The 18,490-nt window shown below is 31.4% G+C and overlaps 1 protein-coding gene across 1 annotated transcript in view; it reads left to right on the top strand.

Annotated features, from left to right (window-relative positions):
* The first annotated feature begins 1,488 nt into the window (after nt 1-1,488).
* The window catches only part of LOC140435583 (odorant receptor Or2-like), a 33,265-nt gene continuing 16,263 nt past the window's right edge, over nt 1,489-18,490 (top strand). Inside the window, exons 1-3 of the mRNA XM_072524329.1 lie at nt 1,489-1,820; nt 3,775-3,874; nt 10,869-10,973. Coding sequence (XP_072380430.1) covers nt 1,552-1,820; nt 3,775-3,874; nt 10,869-10,973 — 474 coding nt within the window. The 5' untranslated portion in view covers nt 1,489-1,551. The remainder of the gene's footprint in view (nt 1,821-3,774; nt 3,875-10,868; nt 10,974-18,490) is intronic.

Genomic DNA, 18,490 nt, shown 5'->3' with positions numbered 1-18,490 from the left:
CCGAGATATCAAGTGGGAAGAGGACTTATTGACATATGTGAGAAACTGGATAAACAGATTGCTAATTTAAGAACTTATTTTCAGGTGCAGGCTGAGACATCTACTACATCGAGCAATTTGCACAGTAGACGATACAACGCCGCTTAAACTGCATAAACCACCTGGCAAAGCAAGAAAAATAAGCACCTGGATGAGTAAACCTCTGCATGGGCGACATCTCAATGATATTAGCCAATAATATGTCGACAATACAGCGTCGAACTATTGGTTGATATCAGGAAAGGTGTTTGCCGCGACTGAGGATTTCTTACTTGCCATTCGGAATCAGGTTATTCCAACTAAAAATTACTTGAAATATATTTTTAAAGATCCTCAAGTCCAAAATAACAAATGCCGATATGGATGTAAAGCCCAAGAAACCATCCAACATCTTACGGGTGGCTGCCAGGCGTTTGTCGATACTGATTATAAAGAACGTTATGACTCAGTAGGAAAGATGATCCACCAAGAACTAGCTGACAAACTGGGACTTCTCTAAACCGACCATCTTCCGTACTATAAATATGTCCCTGACAGAATACTTGAAAATGAAAAGTACAAGCTATACTGGCACCGCACTGTGCTCACAGACCAACCAGTGGCACATAATAGACCAAATTTCATACTAGTTAATAAAGTTACTAGGCAAACAACACTTATTGATGTGGTAATACCTAACACCAATAATTTGCGTCTTAAATATAACGAAAATATCGCCAAGTATAGAGATCTAGAAATACAAATCAGGAGATAATGGAGAATGGAAAGTACCCAGACAGTACCTATTATGGTATCTACTACTGGTGTTATTCCCAAAAACCTCCTAACGAACATAAAATAGCTGGATCTAAATAAACATCTTTATAAAACCATGCATAAAGCTGTATTCCTCGTGACGTACAGATGTGTACGAGAATTTTTGGGAGAAACTCCAGCATACCAAGTCACCTAGGGCTTGATAACACGAAAGAGTCCCCTTAGAGCTCTATCCTTTTGTTACCGTAGGTATCTGGGATGAGTGAATTTTCCCCTTAGAGGGAGTGTAAGCCATATGGCTAAATCTGGATGATAATAATAATAATTATTATTATTAAAGAAAGAACTGCTAGAAGTTGAGGGAAGGGGACGTAAAGAAACCCGAGGAGAAGATGTACAACAGAGGACTTAAGGGATAAAGGTTTAATTGAAGATGAGACGATGACCAGAAATGACAAAGAAGAGTAAGGACTAGCGAACCTTAAACGGGGAAAAGCTGAGAAGGAACAAGTTCTATTCTACTAAAGATCTTCATTTTTCTTGTTTTTTGATTTCTATTGTTTTGTTTTTATTATTTCTAGATCCGATAGCTGTCATATATTTTTAAATTTGCTGTCATTAGTATTAAAGCCAAACAAAGTAATAAATTTCTTAAATAATATTTTGTATCTTGCAGATTTTCTGACATACGGATTTTTACCACTTTTGCAATCTAATCCATCATCGTCCAAAAAAATTCTACCAATTGTTTTGTGGATGCCTTTTAATGAACAAAAACACTTTACGGTAGCCTATGTAATCACGTGCTTTTATGGATTGACGATATGTCTGTTTGTTCTGTCAGCAGATATCTTTAATTTTGGATTAATAATTTTTCCACTAAGTCAGTTGGAAATATTACAACAGATAATTAGAAACTTTGATAAATATACAATAAAGATGAGAAGTCAGCTAAATACCTCCTGGTCTAAGGCTTGCTTGGCTACATTAAAGAAATGTGTTCACTTACATCAAGACATCATCCAGTAAGTAATTATAGTCATAATCGCACCCAATGTTCAAATTTAAAATTGGTATCCTAATAAGACTCCAGTAAATGACCGTTTTGAAGTGTAATTTTACTCGTCACGACGAACTTGCTTGAAAATTTAGATTAAGATTCCTCTTAGCTATTACTTTACATTTGAACTCGAGCCCAGGATTGCTTTTACTTAGGGGGTGAAAGCGACTCCTTCTCAAAGATTAAAAAAACATACTTGATGGATTCGACCGTTACTTGATGCAAATTCATTTTATGTGACAATAAAATATTGATAACTTTGTTCTCAAAACTTTCACAAAGTTTATTATAAAATCTTATCACTACAGCTGTTTTGACAGAGTGCCTTTCTCAAGTGATCTATTTTTGGTATGCGTTTACACTTTATAGTCTGTAATGAAATAGGTTGAGAAGGAAAGAACTGTTTGTCTCAAGTTGGTCATTCAGAATTATATCTGTGTTTTTTAATTTGTTAATTTCCATAGATTCTAACAAAGATAGCTAAAAGCCTTTATTTTGAATGTGAAGAATTTGAAATTCGTCATTAAGAGAATGATTATGAAGGTGAAGCGCATATGTATAATCTGTTTTTCTATTATTGAAAGCCCTTTTATGTTCTGTTACTCGTCTATTAAAATTTCTACCAGTTTGACCGATGTAAGTTTTTGGGCAGTTACCACATTTAAGTTTGTACACACCTCTATGTAAGTGCGAATGTCATATTAACATTAATATTATATTAATATATTAATATTATTAATTCAGAATATTAATTCAAAAAGGCCTTTGTTTGCATAAACAAAGAAAATGTGAAAATTTCTGAGACATTTTTTATTATCTTTAAAGTAAACTAACGTGATTAGATTAAACCATGAAATATACAGAGCCATACTAAAATATGCAGGAGAAATGGCTAAATAAATATCCATACAGAGCACCTGTATATAACGGTACACAGATCCTTCTAAAACGTTGTCTCTAAATTTCTATAAACTGCATTATAGTAACCGATAATAAAACAAGCATAAAATGAAACCTTTGGATGACCTGTAGTTTGCAGACGATATCTGTCTCCTAATTAAGCATAAAAACAGCATGCAAAAGAAGGCCAACAAATAAATTCAAAGAAAACGAAACTTCTTAAAACAAGAGCGACACTAAAATAAATGAAAGGAAAATTAAATAAGTAGACAGATTGACATATTATTATCTGAGATCAAACATATAAAAATGCGGAAGCAAATTGGATATATAGAAAAGAATAACAAAATCACAATATGCATCTAACTCCTTAAAGAAAATATGGAATACATGTCGTATATCGGAATCAACAAAAGCAAACTATCATCAATCATATTATCAAATCAAAATATCCTGTAAGGCAGTGAGACATTGAAACATAAAGAGATAGAAAAAATATATATTTCAAGAAAAATCCTAAAAGTATAATAGTTTATAAAAATATCAAATTAAGAACTATGTAGAACAAAACAAAATAAGGCAATAATTACCAATAAAAGAAAAAAAATAGAAAGCGATTGAGCATTCACGACAAAAAGATCGAATTAACATAGGCAGGCAGGCACTTGCGTATCATCTCAATAGAAAAAAATCACAAAATGGAAAAGCGAAGATCGGAAAATAAAAACTACCGTAGGGCCTGCTTAATAAGCCTGCTTCCATTATGGGCTAGGAATTTTCTTTCTATGATTTATTCTTAATGTTTTTTTCACAATAAACACAAAGTCTAACACCTACTTTTATCTTAGTTGTAACTGATATGTATTGTTTTTGGGAAACTAATCTATCTCTTGTACTGATGTGTTTTTTTTTTAATTTGATACAATAGTAATTGCTTTGTCATTACAAAGAAGAAACAAAATAATCTTTAACATAGAATATTATGAAAGTTGCATAAATATAAAATGTTGTATTTTTAGATACATAAAGGACTACAATGACCTTTTTAGAACAGTTACACTATTTGATGCTATTCAGAGTTCAGTTCAGTTGTCGTCAATTGTTTTAGAAGTCGTAATGGTAAGTACTGTATAAAAACGGGTCCAACTGGTTGTGTTATAAACTCTAAAGGGTATGTCAAAAATTTTGTACCAATATCAAAAAGAATTCTTTATATTTAAATTAATACATTTCTAACTACAACTATCAATATTTAAGTATTTGCCCCTACAGCTAACAAACCAGACGACATCGGCGAAACATTCTTTACCGAATCCAGTACCTTCCCGAAAAAGATCTAACTTTGATTATAGGTGATCTAAAGGCCAAAGTTGCTATGATTAAATCTATAAGATTCATAGACCGATTTGGGTTTGGGGAAAGAAATGAGCGAGGAGACCGACTGACTGCGAATTTTCAGCAGAAACTAGTTTGTGATCACTATTATCTATTTTCAATTTCATTTAGGTCGTACAGCCAGAAATCAAATAGATTACATTCTAATGAACAAAAGATTATTATTTACAGAAGAACTTTAATACCAATATTTAAGTGAAATATACAGAACAAAAGCCTAAAAAAAAGGACAAAGCATCTTAAAAGGTACACACAAAACAAACTGTTGAATGATTAAACCAAATTTTAGATATGATGGAGAAAAAGCAAAAGTTTAAATATCGCGGCATAATAGACAAACATAACAAGAAAGCAATTAGAATAGGTACTTGTAGCGGGTACATACTCTTTTGCGATCCCGGAAGAGGACAGATCTACTTAAGGAATAGCAAAATTGCCCTCAAGAGCTCATGGTTTGTGACCCTAAATACCTTTCTTCCCGGTAAACCATGTCACGGCCCATAAAATTACTATCTTCACCTTCTTTCCCTTCACATTTTACCCAACAAGAATATGGAGAATGCCAGATGCAAAAAATCCGTAAGTTAAGGTGGAAGCTATGGTGCTAAAAACTGAATAGCCGCGCGTTACGTGGTCACTAACGATGCTCTTGGGACACTGGGTAAAATACCATTGAACAATAGCATTGTTCCTGTACGCGAGGCTCTACAGGAATCGACCAACGGTCCCCAGCGCTTTGTGGGAATAAATATGAGTATCCACCAACATGCAAGGCAAGCATGGTGTTTAAATGCCAAAAACCCGACCACTGTAAACCAATCCTACTCAAAGTGCGTCAAAAAGATAAACCTTAACATTGTCACATATAATGCTCGGTCACTCTCTTCCGATGAAAGATTCAAAGAAATAAAGGAAGATCTCTTAAAAGTAAATTGGAATATTGAGGGTATCATTAAATAAACAAAAAATGAAGAGAGTCTTATCACACTCCCATAAGGCTATTTATGGTACTACAAAGGAGAAGAAGAATCGACAGTCGGAGGCGTTGGTTTCTTTGTTCACAAACGAATTGCCAATAAAAATACAGAAGATGGACATGGGAAAGCCCTAATGGAAAAGCAAGGAACGAAATCGACTATTTCTTGACAAACATAAAAGAATTGTTTAAATACATAAATTAATGTGTTAAGCCAGTTTACTACAAGCAGAGATTATAGGTTATTAAGAGCAAATATAACGATATCGTCCTAAAAAGAAAGATTTAAAATAATCAATAAGAAGCAAACAAAGAAATGGACAAAACCAACTAATATTTAGAAGTTCGAAAGATATATTGGTAATTTATTGAAAGGCACAACAACAACAGACATCAATATATTAAACATACAAATAAACAACACAATTCAACAGGCTTAAACTAAATATTGTCCAACAAACCAAAAGGATGAAAAACTTAGTCGAATTACTAAAACCCTTATTAACAAATTCGACAGATGAAACGAGATAAGTGCTAAATAAAATAGATAAGACAATAAGAAAAAAAAAGGCAATAAGAAAAGACATAAGAAACTACAAAGTAGAAAAAAAACTTTTTTTTCCCAAGGTAACGGCACTGGTAAAGCCAAAAGGCCAGTCATGCTTTCTCGTATTTGTATCATCCATTTCCATTGTTTATATTATATACATATGAATATACCTACATGTTAAATTAGGATACAATATTTTTGTGTGCTAGTAAATGCCTAAATATTTTGGTTACTTATTTTCATTTTTATTGTTTTTTTTTATATCAGTAGATATATATAACATTGTAACTTATCTTTTATTTTTATTATTAATTTCTTTTTATTATTATTATTTTTTTATAATAATATTTATTTATTGGTTTGATTTTTTTGTATTTTTTATATATTTTTTTTTGTTTTTTTTGTTTGGTTTTTTTTTCGTTTTAGGCTTACAAATTTATTCATATGTCGCATTAATGCTTACAAAGTAATATTAGTAGATTTTACATGCTGATATATGATGTTGTAGATACTATTATCCTCAATAGATTTGAAACTCTTATTGGAAATTTCATTTTGTAAGATATTAAATTTTGATAAAACTTATCAATTTCTATTTTTTTTTAACGGGCATTCTAAAAGAATATGTTGTAAATCGGCAATTACATCACATAGACATTTATTATTATCTAGCGAACCTATTTTATGTTTATACGCTGGAAATGGTGCATGATTGCAGCGCATTCGACTTATTATCCGATAAATTGAACGATTACGTGTATTCTCAAACCATGGTTTGTCCCTTATTTTTGGTTGTATATTCTTAAAAAACTCTCCTTTGTCTCCACATTTATATTTTATCTGCCACTTTTTCTTAAGTTCCTTTCGAAAAATTGGAATAAAACCAGACTCTGTTATTTTTAATCTGAGTAATCTTTCAATTTTTCGCACCATCTTTTGCTAAAGAGTCCACTTCTTCCTTTTATTTTATACCTGAATACGCTTTTATCCATGATATATAAAAGGTTTTCCCCTACTTGATACATTTTGATACAATTCCAAAATATCAAGAAGGATGTAATTTAAATTAGTTTTTCTACCGAAATTTTAGAGTTTGTAAATATGACAAATTTATCCTCTTCTTGTTCTAAACACAGATTAATTGCTAATTTCATGGCAATAAGCTTAGCACTGAAAATTGACATCATATTTGACAGTTTGTATATTAGCTTAATATTTTTGGAAGGATAATAAACTGCCCAGCCAACTCCATGTTCCGATTTAGATATCAGTATAAACTTTTTCATACTCTTTCCATTTTACTATACAACCTCGATAATATTCTTTTTGTATAATAATATTGTTTTGACACAAATAGCGAGCGTTAATATGAGTCTTAACTGGAGAAAGAAACATTTCATAAGAATAATTCCATAAAGGGATTCCATTGGATCTATAAAGTTTTTCATATCTGTGTACATTGGTAGTAAAACTTTCAACTAATAATGGTATTTTTTTCTTATCCCAATATTTAGATGTTTAAACCAAACCAACTAAACTGGATATTTTAACCAATAACATGAATTTCTGACTTCTTATCTTTAACACAAATTTGTCAGATAGAAATCTTCTTCGAAGATTCAATGGCGGTTCGCATGTTTCTGTTTCCCTAACGTCTACAGGTGTACTTCCCAAGTATCCAATACTGAGTCGAAGACATTTGTTTTGTATTTTATCTATTTTTATAAGATTTGTTTCTGCTGCTGAATGGTAAAAAAAAGATCCGTAATCTAAAATAGATCTAAGGAGTGTTCTATAAAATAGTAACATTATTTTTGGATCCCCTCCCCATGAGGAATGACCATCGAGCAAAAAGACAAAAGAGGGAATCTAATCGTTATGAAAAGGCGACCAAAAAAGTGGCCTCTGATGGCGGACATATCCGGAAATGCGAATGCGCCAAATTTAAATTTTCCGACACTTATTAACAGTAGCTATAAAATAGTTTTCAGAATGTGTCTTAGACGAGAAAATTTTAATTAAATATTAACGATAACAGTCTAAAATGTGAAACAATTGTTAAAAAACTTCAATATAAATAAGATTTCATGTGACAGTTGGGACACATAATAACATAACCCAATTAAATTTGATTTCTTAAACAAGGAAAGACTCTCTTTCCTTGTTTAATTTGGCCTCTCAAGATGGCACTTCCTGTCTAACAATATTTTTGCCCCCACTACCTTTACATTCCCTCTTTTGTCTTTTTGCTCGATGGGAATGACCGAAAGTTTTTAATAAATTAACACCATTTTCTGTTCTTTTTAGTTTATGTGTTCTTTCCAATTTAATTTACAATCTAAAATTACTCCTAAAAATTTAGTGGAAGATTTGTAAGGAAACAAATATTTTGATAATTTTATTTGGTGAGGACACCGAAATCTTTTTCTTGTAAAAGTAACTAATACTGATTTTTCTTCGGAAATTGATAAGCCGTTATTGAATATCCAATTGTCTAAATTTCTTATTGCATAATTGAGTTGATTATGGTCTATCTCGATGGCCATGTATCTTTGTGGCGAGTGCAAATAACAATATCATTAGCATATTGCAAAATCAATATATTATGTAGGCTGTCAACAACTAGATCACTTGAGTAAATTATGTAAAGTATAGGACTTAATATACCACCTTGTGGCAAACCCACAGATGTTTTTCTGCATTCAGAGTATAAGTGGTTTTCTCTGAAAAATTAATTTCTATTACTGTATAAAGTATATTATATAGGTGTTTAGATAAACTTCGGGAAATTCCCATTTGACACATTTTTTTATATATGTCTAATTTCACGTTGTCATATGCCCCTTTTATGTCTAAAAATAAAGCTGATGTTGACTGGTCATTAGAGAGTAATAATTGAATATCTGTAACAATATTGGCCAGGTTTTCATATGTCGACTTTTTTTTTCGAAATCCGAATTGAGAACCATGAATAAGATTAATAGATTCCAAAAAAAATTCTAGTCGTGATTTTATCATTCTTTCGTATGTTTTTAGAACACATAATGCTAAAGATATAACTCTATATAAATAAGATACCAACACCTACGAGATAAACCAACAATGGTAAACATTAAAAAACTGCCTCCTCGTTCCATGCAAAGAGATATTAAAAGAACCTATAAGAAAGGGGGACAACTGGATGGAACGAAATACTCGGCAGGATGGACCAAAGAAGGCAAGCCAAGAACAACTACAAAATCATTAACAATGAAATCAGAAAAATGATAAGGAAGGCTAAACAAACTTATGAGAAAAAATGTAAAGAGATAGAAGATCTTCAGAACAAGTACGACCTATTCAACCTACATAAAAAGGTTAAAGAAATGGCAGGGCTGCAAAAAAGAAACCACAACACAACTCTTTTAGATAAAAATGGAAATACTATGATAACGACTGTCGAAAAACTAAAACGATGGAAAGAATATGTGGAAGAGCTCTTCGACGACGAAAGAGGAAACCTACAAGACATATCTTTCGAGGACAGAGAAACAAGTATAGAAATTACAAAGGAAGAAATATTGTATGCACTAAAGAACACCAGAACCGGAAAAAGCTCGGGGCCAGATCAACTGCCTATTGATATCTTTAAAATAATAGAAAATGAGTACATGGATATCCTCTTAAAGCTCTTTAATATAATTTATCAGTCAGGTGACATTCCCAATGAATGGTTGACCTCAACATTTATTTTTTCCCAAAAAAGAAAAATGCTAGAGAATGCACCGACCACCGTACCATAAGCCTGATGTCTCACACACTTAAAATGTTTTTAAAGATCATCCGTTAACACATTTACTAAACTGGATATTGAAGAAACCCAATTTGGGTTCCGTAGAGGCGTAGATACAGATACAGATATAGAATAGAACAAAATAAGGACATAACAGTTTTGAGAAGGAGGAGTTTTGAGAAAGGGAAAATAGAAATTAACAAACTACATATAAAACAAAGTTTAAAAAGAAACTACGAACAGAATTAAATTGTTAACAATAGTCGAAGAGTTCTACATAGAGCTATATAGATCAAGAGAAAAAGATAACAATACACAACCTCCAATTACAGTAAAAACTGGTGTATTAAACCAAGATTAGGTTTAATGTCCGATATACAAAATCAGAAATGACCCTAAAGAAAATGAAAAATAATTGAACCCCAGGCGAAGATGGAATGGTGTCAGAAGCATTAAAAATAAGAGATCTATTACTTGAAAAAATGAAACTACTTTTCAATATCTGCCTTCACAACGCCAATATTCCAACAGACTGGAACAACGCTACTATGATTCTATTGCATAAAGTAGAAGATTAGTAAATTTAGAGTAATGCAGACCAATTAGACTCCTCATCCATATTTATGTATATAAGTTGTTTACGCGAATTATAGTTAAAAAAATTAAACAAAATTAGAGACTTATTAATCAAGAGAACAGGCAGGATTCAGAAAAAATTACGGAACTAATGAGCATCTACAAAGCATAAAAACCCTAATGGAGAAATTAGTGGAATACAATAAACCTCTAGTGCTAATATTTGTCGATTTTCATAAAGCCTTTGACACAGTTGACCTAAGTACAAGCTAAGAGCTAAGCAAAATTTGCAAGGTCGTATGACGCGTACCACCTGAAATCTTCCCGTCTATCACCAGAGATACAGTACCACCTGTTGGGTATTTCTGGGTTAGATTATATTTTGTAATGTATATATGAAAGTCTTCTAAGTAATTTGAATATTTGTAAAATAATTACACTTTGAACATAAAGCTTGTGAAAGTATTGGTGGTAGCGTTTTTAATACGTTGGATGTATAGTAGTAGAGTTGATATTCGTTAAGTATGAGTTTAATTGTTATTGTTTCATTATAAGTTTCATACCACGACTTTTTTCATTTTTTTATTTAATAATATGTCCTAACCTTGCGTGACCAAGTCTAAAACGGGTTATGCTTATGTCTTGTATTCTCGATAAGAGGTAGTAATATTTACCAAAAATAGTTAACAAATTCGATCTTTGCGTAAAGGAATATAACGATTTACTAGGTCAAGTTCCAAGTTTAGTAATTTGATTATTTCCAGAATAAATATAAAAAATTATTGCTTCACGCGGAATTACTTCTTTTTGAAAAACATTTTTAATTTTACTGGTATATTTGTAGACTGGACCAACATTTACCAAATTATTAGAGGCAGTGTCGTTTGCTTCTAGTACATTAATACGATTATTTATCTTTTATTGGTATGCTGATGATGTCCTCATACAGGTAAGAAAAAAATTGTAGGATATTATTATGAAATTAGTTATAATCTTTCTTGATATTTTAGTAATTATGAATAATTTAGTGTCTGTATCAGCAAACCGTAGAAACTGGTGTTTGTTTTATTTATGTTAATTTTCAATAGGTGATGTATATTTTGTGGTTCATTTGTAATTAGCATGTACTTCGTTTTTTTAGCGTTTATAGTAATTCCCATCTCAGCACTATTCGTACTTACGTTTCCGATAAGATGTTGTAGATCTTCTATACTCGTTGCCATGATCTTAGTGTCGTCTGCGTATCGTAAGTTGTTAATTAAACGTCAACGTCAAACGTAAAACAACAAGTTGTTTTCCGTTAACGGTAACTCCCGCTTTGATATTATTGAGCGTGTTTTGGAAAATTTCTTCAGAATATAAGTTAAACAAAAGTGGGGATCAAACACATCCCTGTCTAACTACTCTACAGATCTTCATTTCGTTTGAGTGTTGCCCATCAATTTGAACTATGGCACTTTGGTTCCAATATAATGTTTGCGCTATATTTATAATTTTACTGTCAATTCGCTTGTTCATAAGTATTGATATTAGTTTTTCATGTTTCACTTTATCGAAAGCTTTTTCGTAATCAACGAAGCACAAGTGTAGATCAAGGTTTACATCCCGACATAGCTGATACAATATGATGATGGCAAATAGTCCTTCTCGAGTACCCATTCCATTTCGGAACCCGAACTGCGTCTCGCTAATATTCTCCTCTAGCCTTTCGTATATTCTTTGATGTATTACTTTTAGCAGTACTTTTAAAGTATGACTCATGAGGCTCAGTGTTCGATAATCAGAGCACTTTTTTGTTGCTGACTTCAGCCACTCTTGTGGTATTATTCCATCTGCCAATACTTCCAAGTTATCCTTTTCCACTAGTTTTAACAGTTCTACTGATATTTTATTTAATCCAGCTGCCTTATTGTCTTTACAGTTTTTGATAGCATATTTGATTTCATCTATCGTGATCTATCGTGAAAAGTTCTCTAACGTACTCCTTCCATCGTCTTAATTTCTCTGGTAAATCTATTAGTAGTACTTCTTTTTTGTCTTTTATGTGCCCTTGCTATCTATTTCGACCCATTCCAGTCACTTCTCTTATTTTTTTGTGCATATTCCTCATATCATATTTTGTTTTTAGTTCTTCTACCTCTTTACATTGTTTCATCAAATAGATTTCCTTGGTTGTTTTGATGTTTTCCTTAATTATTCGTTGTAGTTCTTTATAATTCTGTAGATCTTTTCCATTATATTTCCTTCTTTCTTCCATCTGTAACAGTATTTCTTCTGCCATCCACTGGTTTTTAGCCTCTGACCTGTGTTGTATCAAACTTTCTTGAGCTGGTTTTAGTAATATGTTTTTTATAATATACCACTTTTTATTTACGTCCATAATTTTTGTTTTATAAAACCAAATGTTTTATTTACGTTTGTTGTCAGTTAGTGTTTTTTGCATATAAACATTTACATTATTTTTTAATTCGTTTTTTATTTCTTCGTTTTTTAGCAGTCTTACATTAATTTTTGGTTGTTGTTTTCTGAGTTCAATTCTTTTTAATTTTATTTTCACGTCAGCAACTAACGGATTGTGGTCTCAGTTAACATCTGCTCCAGGATAAGTTTTAACTGAGGTTATAGAGTTTTTATATCTGCTGTTTTCAAGTTAAAGTCTATCCGGTTTCTGACAATGTGGTTTTCTGTATGTGAAGAAGACCTGCATGTATATAGCCTTCTCTTAAGAAGCTGAAACCAAGTATTGGCAATTACCATATTTTTTTCTTGTCAGAATTCTATAAGCCTTTCTCCTCTTCTCGTTTTTAGTTCCTAATCCGAACTGTCCAACTATATTTTCAACTGTACCTACTCCAATTTTTGCATTAAAGTCTCTTAAAATGTAAGTAATATCTCTAGATTTTGTTAACTTGATTGTATTGTGCAATTCTGAATAAAAGTTTTCGATCTCATGTTCGGTCTTATCAGCTGTGGAAGCATAGACTTGGATCATATTAATATTACAGTTCCGTGCTTGAATTTTTGCATTATTATTCTTTCTGAGATTTAAATCACACCTAGCACTGATTTTTTAATAGTGTTGCTTATGATGAAAGCTACTCCGTATCGATGATCAGTTTTGTCTCCTTTAGTGTAATAGATATTGTGGTTATTTATTGATATCTCTCCATTTCCTGACCATTGTACATCGCTAACCCCAAGTATATCTATATTTAGTCCCTCTTTCTCTTTAATAACATTATGTAGTTTTCCAGGCTGATACATACTTCTTACATTCCCGGTAGCTATTTTTATCTGAGAGAGTTGAGTATTTTTTTTTTTTTTTGGTTTTTTGTGCAAGGGTTTCGTATGCTGAGGACTGAGGAAGCTTTGCTTTCTTATGGTTGTCCTCCCCTGCCGGATTTTGGTTTCCGATTACCATAATCAATAATGTCTCGTGCGCGAGTAGTGCTAGCCATTATAATTTATACAAGAGATGTCACCTGGGACCTTTAATGCAGTGGTTTCTCGTTGCGTTCTGCATTCTGATTAGCAGCTCATGTTGGTGATACAAATAAGGTCTATATGTGTATTGGCATGAGTTAGTAACATCTTGTGGAGCCATCGAAATTGTATTATGTCTTATTCAGCTTATTAATCACGGTCTGACTCTTAAGAAGCACTTAATAATTTTAAGGAATATAGACGCATACAGAAAAATCCTCCACTGTCATTTTTTAGCGTCGGCAAAGGTTATACGCAAAACAATCAGAAGTTTATCAAGATTTTAGTTCCTTATTTGTACCACTAGGGAGCGGTCATGTCAGCGCTATTACTGCTTCTAAAATAAGAAAGAGTGTAGCAACAAAAATGCAACTTTAGATATTTTAATACGTAGATGCTGCGTGGTCGTAGAATAGCATTACATTTTTGCGTTTTATAAAATTTTTTGAAAAAAATAAAATATTATTTTAACTTTGAATAAATGAATATTTTTAGAAAAATATGATGATTACTAGACTTCGGCAAATATGCATATTGCATATTTTGCATATTGTGCATATTTTATGCAAATATTTCATATTTTGGCATATTTGTAGAAAAGTTTGCATAAAGTGCATAAAAGTTCAGATTTTTATACTGTATTTGAAAATTTTTAAACATACCAATTTATTTCAATTCTTGTATAAAATTTTGTAGTCATTTTAATCAAGAAATGATCTAAGTACGTAATCTCTACAGGTACAAAACATTTACAATTTCAAAGAAGATCAATTTAAGTAGCCCTCAACATTCTTAGAAAGTCTCGGTCACTGAGGCATTCAGTTATTGGATAATCGCTAAGGGTTCGCTCATTTGCATTTTATGATCTAATCCCCAAATCTATCTACAATTTATTGTATCTTAACAGCAGGTAAACGGCTAATAGTTTTGTTCCTAATTTAGGGATTTTCCAAAATCTCCCAGTTTATTGAATTAGGTACCTAAACATTTCTAATTTGATGATCAGATTTGTAAATCATTTTTGTTTTGATATTCAAAGCGTAAACACTCGTTGTGCGTAACAAAAAGGAAGATTGTGATTTTATGATGCCTAAAACAACCAGTGCTTCAACTTGGATTAAACCTTATAAAGAGCTGTCTATGAATATGGGAAAAATCTACTGTTCAGTCTGTGGCAAAATTGTAAGTATCTAATATTTTCTATTGAATATCTAATATTTCATACATACAGGGTGTTTCCAAATGACACTTACTACGTTTGACTGTAGATACTTCTCGAAAAATTGAACAAAACGATATAGTTAATGAGGGGTCAAACTTATTTACTTTTCGAGATACAGGGTGTTAAAATTAAAAAAAATTAAATTCTTTTAGTTAATAACAACAATAACTTTAAAACCAATAAACGTATTTACTTGAAATTTAGTACTCGTAGGTTGTTTTTAAATAAAAAATAGCTTCCTTTAGTGAGAAAAAATTGTCCATGGTACAATACAATGGTGTGTATTTAGAAAAAATTTTCACCTTTACTTTTTTTTATGAAGTCAGCTATTCTAAAACACAATTATTTTTATTGTAATTGAATTAACAAAAAAAAAACTTTTGTTGAATTTTAAAATAAGTTATATGATGTACTAATGGTTAGTAACAAAAACTAATTTGTGGATTAATACTGCATTCAAAACACTTAGCGAGTGTTTTTTTTTCCAAACCAGTTATTTGATTAACCAAAAACACCTTGTATATTTTTATATTTTAAAGGTTGGGTTAAAATAAAGGTTTTTATTTTTATTTATAGATAGCATGTGAGAAGAAATTTCAGATAGACCAACATGTGAGAACTGCTTCACACATTGCAAAAAAAGGAAAAATAGGAGGAAAACATCAAACTTCAATGGCTAAATGTTTTCAATCTACTTCAAAAAAATTAGATGAGCAAAAAACTTTTAATGAAGACTTGTGTCGCGCATTAGTGTCTGCAAACATACCGCTTTCAAAATTAGCAAATGTAAATTTTAGTTCGTTTCTAAAAAAATATTGCAAACTTAATGTTCCAAGTGATCGGTCTCTAAGAAGAAATAATGTGAACGGGCTATACTCGTCGGTGTTAATTAATATTAAGGAAGAAATTGCAGATAATTATTTTTACATATCTGTAGACGAAACCACTGATTCCTCGGGAAAGTATATTGCTCATTTATTGATTGGTGTTCTTAAAGAAGATACCTTACCAAAATCTCATCTTATTTCATGCCAGCAACTTGAGAAAACAAATGCTTTAACAATTTCGCGTTTTATACAAGAAACATTAGCAACTTTTTTTCTTCCGACAACTATTCCTTCTAATAAATTACTGCTTATTTTATCGGATGCTGCTCCTTATATGGTGAAAGCAGGACAAAATTTAAAAATATTTTTCCCAGATTTATTACATGTTACTTGTGTAGCGCATGGATTAAACAGAGTTGCAGAGGAAATACGAAAAAAGTTTCCTCTTGTAAATACCATGATATCCAGTGTCAAAAAAGTATTTCTTAAATCTCCTATGAGAATTCAACTTTATAAAGAAATGCTACCTAACATTCCTCTTCCACCACAACCTATTTTAACGCGATGGGGAACATGGTTAGAAGCAGCTAATTTTTATGCAGATCATTTTGTTAAAATAAAGAACATAATTGATACGTTAACAGATGAAAGTTCCCAATCTCTTTTGGATTCTAAACAAACTTTTCAGAGTAACTTGCTTCAACAAGAACTTTCATTTATAAAATCAAATTTTAGTTTTGTTCAAAAAACAATTACTCAGTTAGAATCACCAAAACTGTCATTGTTCGAAAGTACAGCATTAATAAAAGAATTTGCGTCATGTTGTCGGAACGTTAGAGGTAATATTGGAAAAGATATTTTAAAAAAATTTTAAGCTACTATGGAAAAAAATAAAGGTTACCATATTCTTTCTGAAGTAGTCAGTGTTCTAGCTGGAAATATTTCGGAAACAATTAATTTAGAACCAAATGTTTTGGTTAGTTTGAAAAATGCTCCCGTTACATCAGTTGATGTTGAACGAAGTTTTTCCATATATAAATATATGTACTCAGACAGAAGCCACAAGTTTTTGTTAGAAAATTTTGAACACCACTTGGTCATTTATTGTTACCATAATTCTAAATAAGTTTATTCATAATTAAAAATGTAGTTACTTAAAATAAATGTAAATCTTAATGAATAGTAGGAAATATTTAGTTATGTACACTTTTTTTTTAAATAAAATTGTTACGATTTTTTTATTTATTTGTATGCATATTTTGTAAAATATTTGCATATTTTCGGGTAAACACGTGCATATTTATGCGCATATTTTCTACATTTTTATTTGCATATTTGCCGAAGTCTAATGATTACTAAGTATGTATAGGTATTTAAAATGTTATTAATAAAATAAATAAATAAATGTTTTTTAAAATATGATATAATAAAAACCAATAAAAAAGTTATACTAAAAACATGTCATAATTATCTATTGTTTACTAAATATTATATTTTAATCAAATCATTATTTTTGTTTTTCTTCTAAACTGAGCTTTTTATCACGAATAATTTCAAGGATAGTCCTATCCCTCAGCAGAAGGTACGTCCTTCGTACCACCGCAGGCTCGAACAACCGAGCTAAACAAGTACTAAAGACTTCTTGCAATCACCGAGGGCAAATACTCACCAGGTTTCCACAAAGTAAAGTTCTGTTCCCTCCAGCTAAACTTCTAAAAAACACTGGACATGAGGTACCTGATAAGTATTTTAGAATCTTAGAAACAACCCCCATCAAATATTGCAGCTAACAACTGCACGCCAAAAATGCTGATTAAGAGCCGTTCCTATTATATGGCTGGTTACCCCTGAAGTACCTCTTTCGACATGTTTGTCTCACCCAAATTCCTCTTGTGCGCTTCTTAACACATCGTCCAACCAACACGCCATCTTCTGATCCCCAGCTCCTTAGTAGTCCACTACTTCTCCACAAAAAACGTCATTTATCACGTTTCATCACACCCTCACTACTTCTGAAAAAAAAAAAGAAAGAGGAGTACCCCTTCTTTAAAGAAGCGTAAAGCTTAAACAAGGTTAAAACTCTGGTTCCAAGAATAGCTTTTTTTGTAAAATGTAAGATAAACTTTTCTTCATTTGTATCCAATTTTTTGGGACACACTGTATATTATACCTCACCAAAAATCATTCCCTTATTCTTTTAGTCATTAAATTGTTGTGTAAATTATTTGAAACTCATTTTTTCAGATATCAAACTAAAAATACCCAATATTACTGTGATCACCCACATATTGACAACATTGTAAAATTTTTAATATCTACCGAGTGATTATCAAGCGGTACAATGATTGTAATGTTTGGGTAAATTCCTTCTTTTTCTGGAAGAATATTTTCTCTCTCTGCGCACTAGAAGCTACGCCCGTTTCACGAGATTACTGTTCACCAGTACCACGTTTATTCGTTTTGCTAATGGAAATCGAAAGGAGGTGAACTCGGAAACCACTCGTTAATATTGGTCCATTGGTCCATGAAATAAGAAAATAGCAGTTTCCAATGATGTTACAATTTTATTGTCAAAAATATTAGATATACATCTCAAATTTAACATGGGTATAAAGTAACAGTCCTTTTAAATTGTTATAAAATCAAGTATACAGGGTGAGTCATAACTATTGGGACATAGACTAAGGACAAGTTATTTGGACCAAAATATGGCTATTGGTCCAAATATGCCTTAATAAAATGTTGCTGAGAAAAAAGATACAGGGTCTTAAAGTTAATTTTTGTTTTTCGTTTTTTAAAATTGGTACTCTTGTTTAAACATGATAATTTCAAACATTTTCGATAAAAACGCAGTCGAACTGCTTAGAGTCTTAAAAAAGGATTTCAAATATTATTTCATTTATGAAAAGTATGCTTTGGACTGTCAGATAATTG

The sequence above is a fragment of the Diabrotica undecimpunctata genome, chromosome 3 (genome assembly GCF_040954645.1).
Source record: "Diabrotica undecimpunctata isolate CICGRU chromosome 3, icDiaUnde3, whole genome shotgun sequence".
NCBI lineage: Eukaryota > Metazoa > Arthropoda > Insecta > Coleoptera > Chrysomelidae > Diabrotica > Diabrotica undecimpunctata.
Note: the sequence above shows the minus strand (reverse complement) of the source record. Positions and strands in the feature narration are given on the sequence as shown.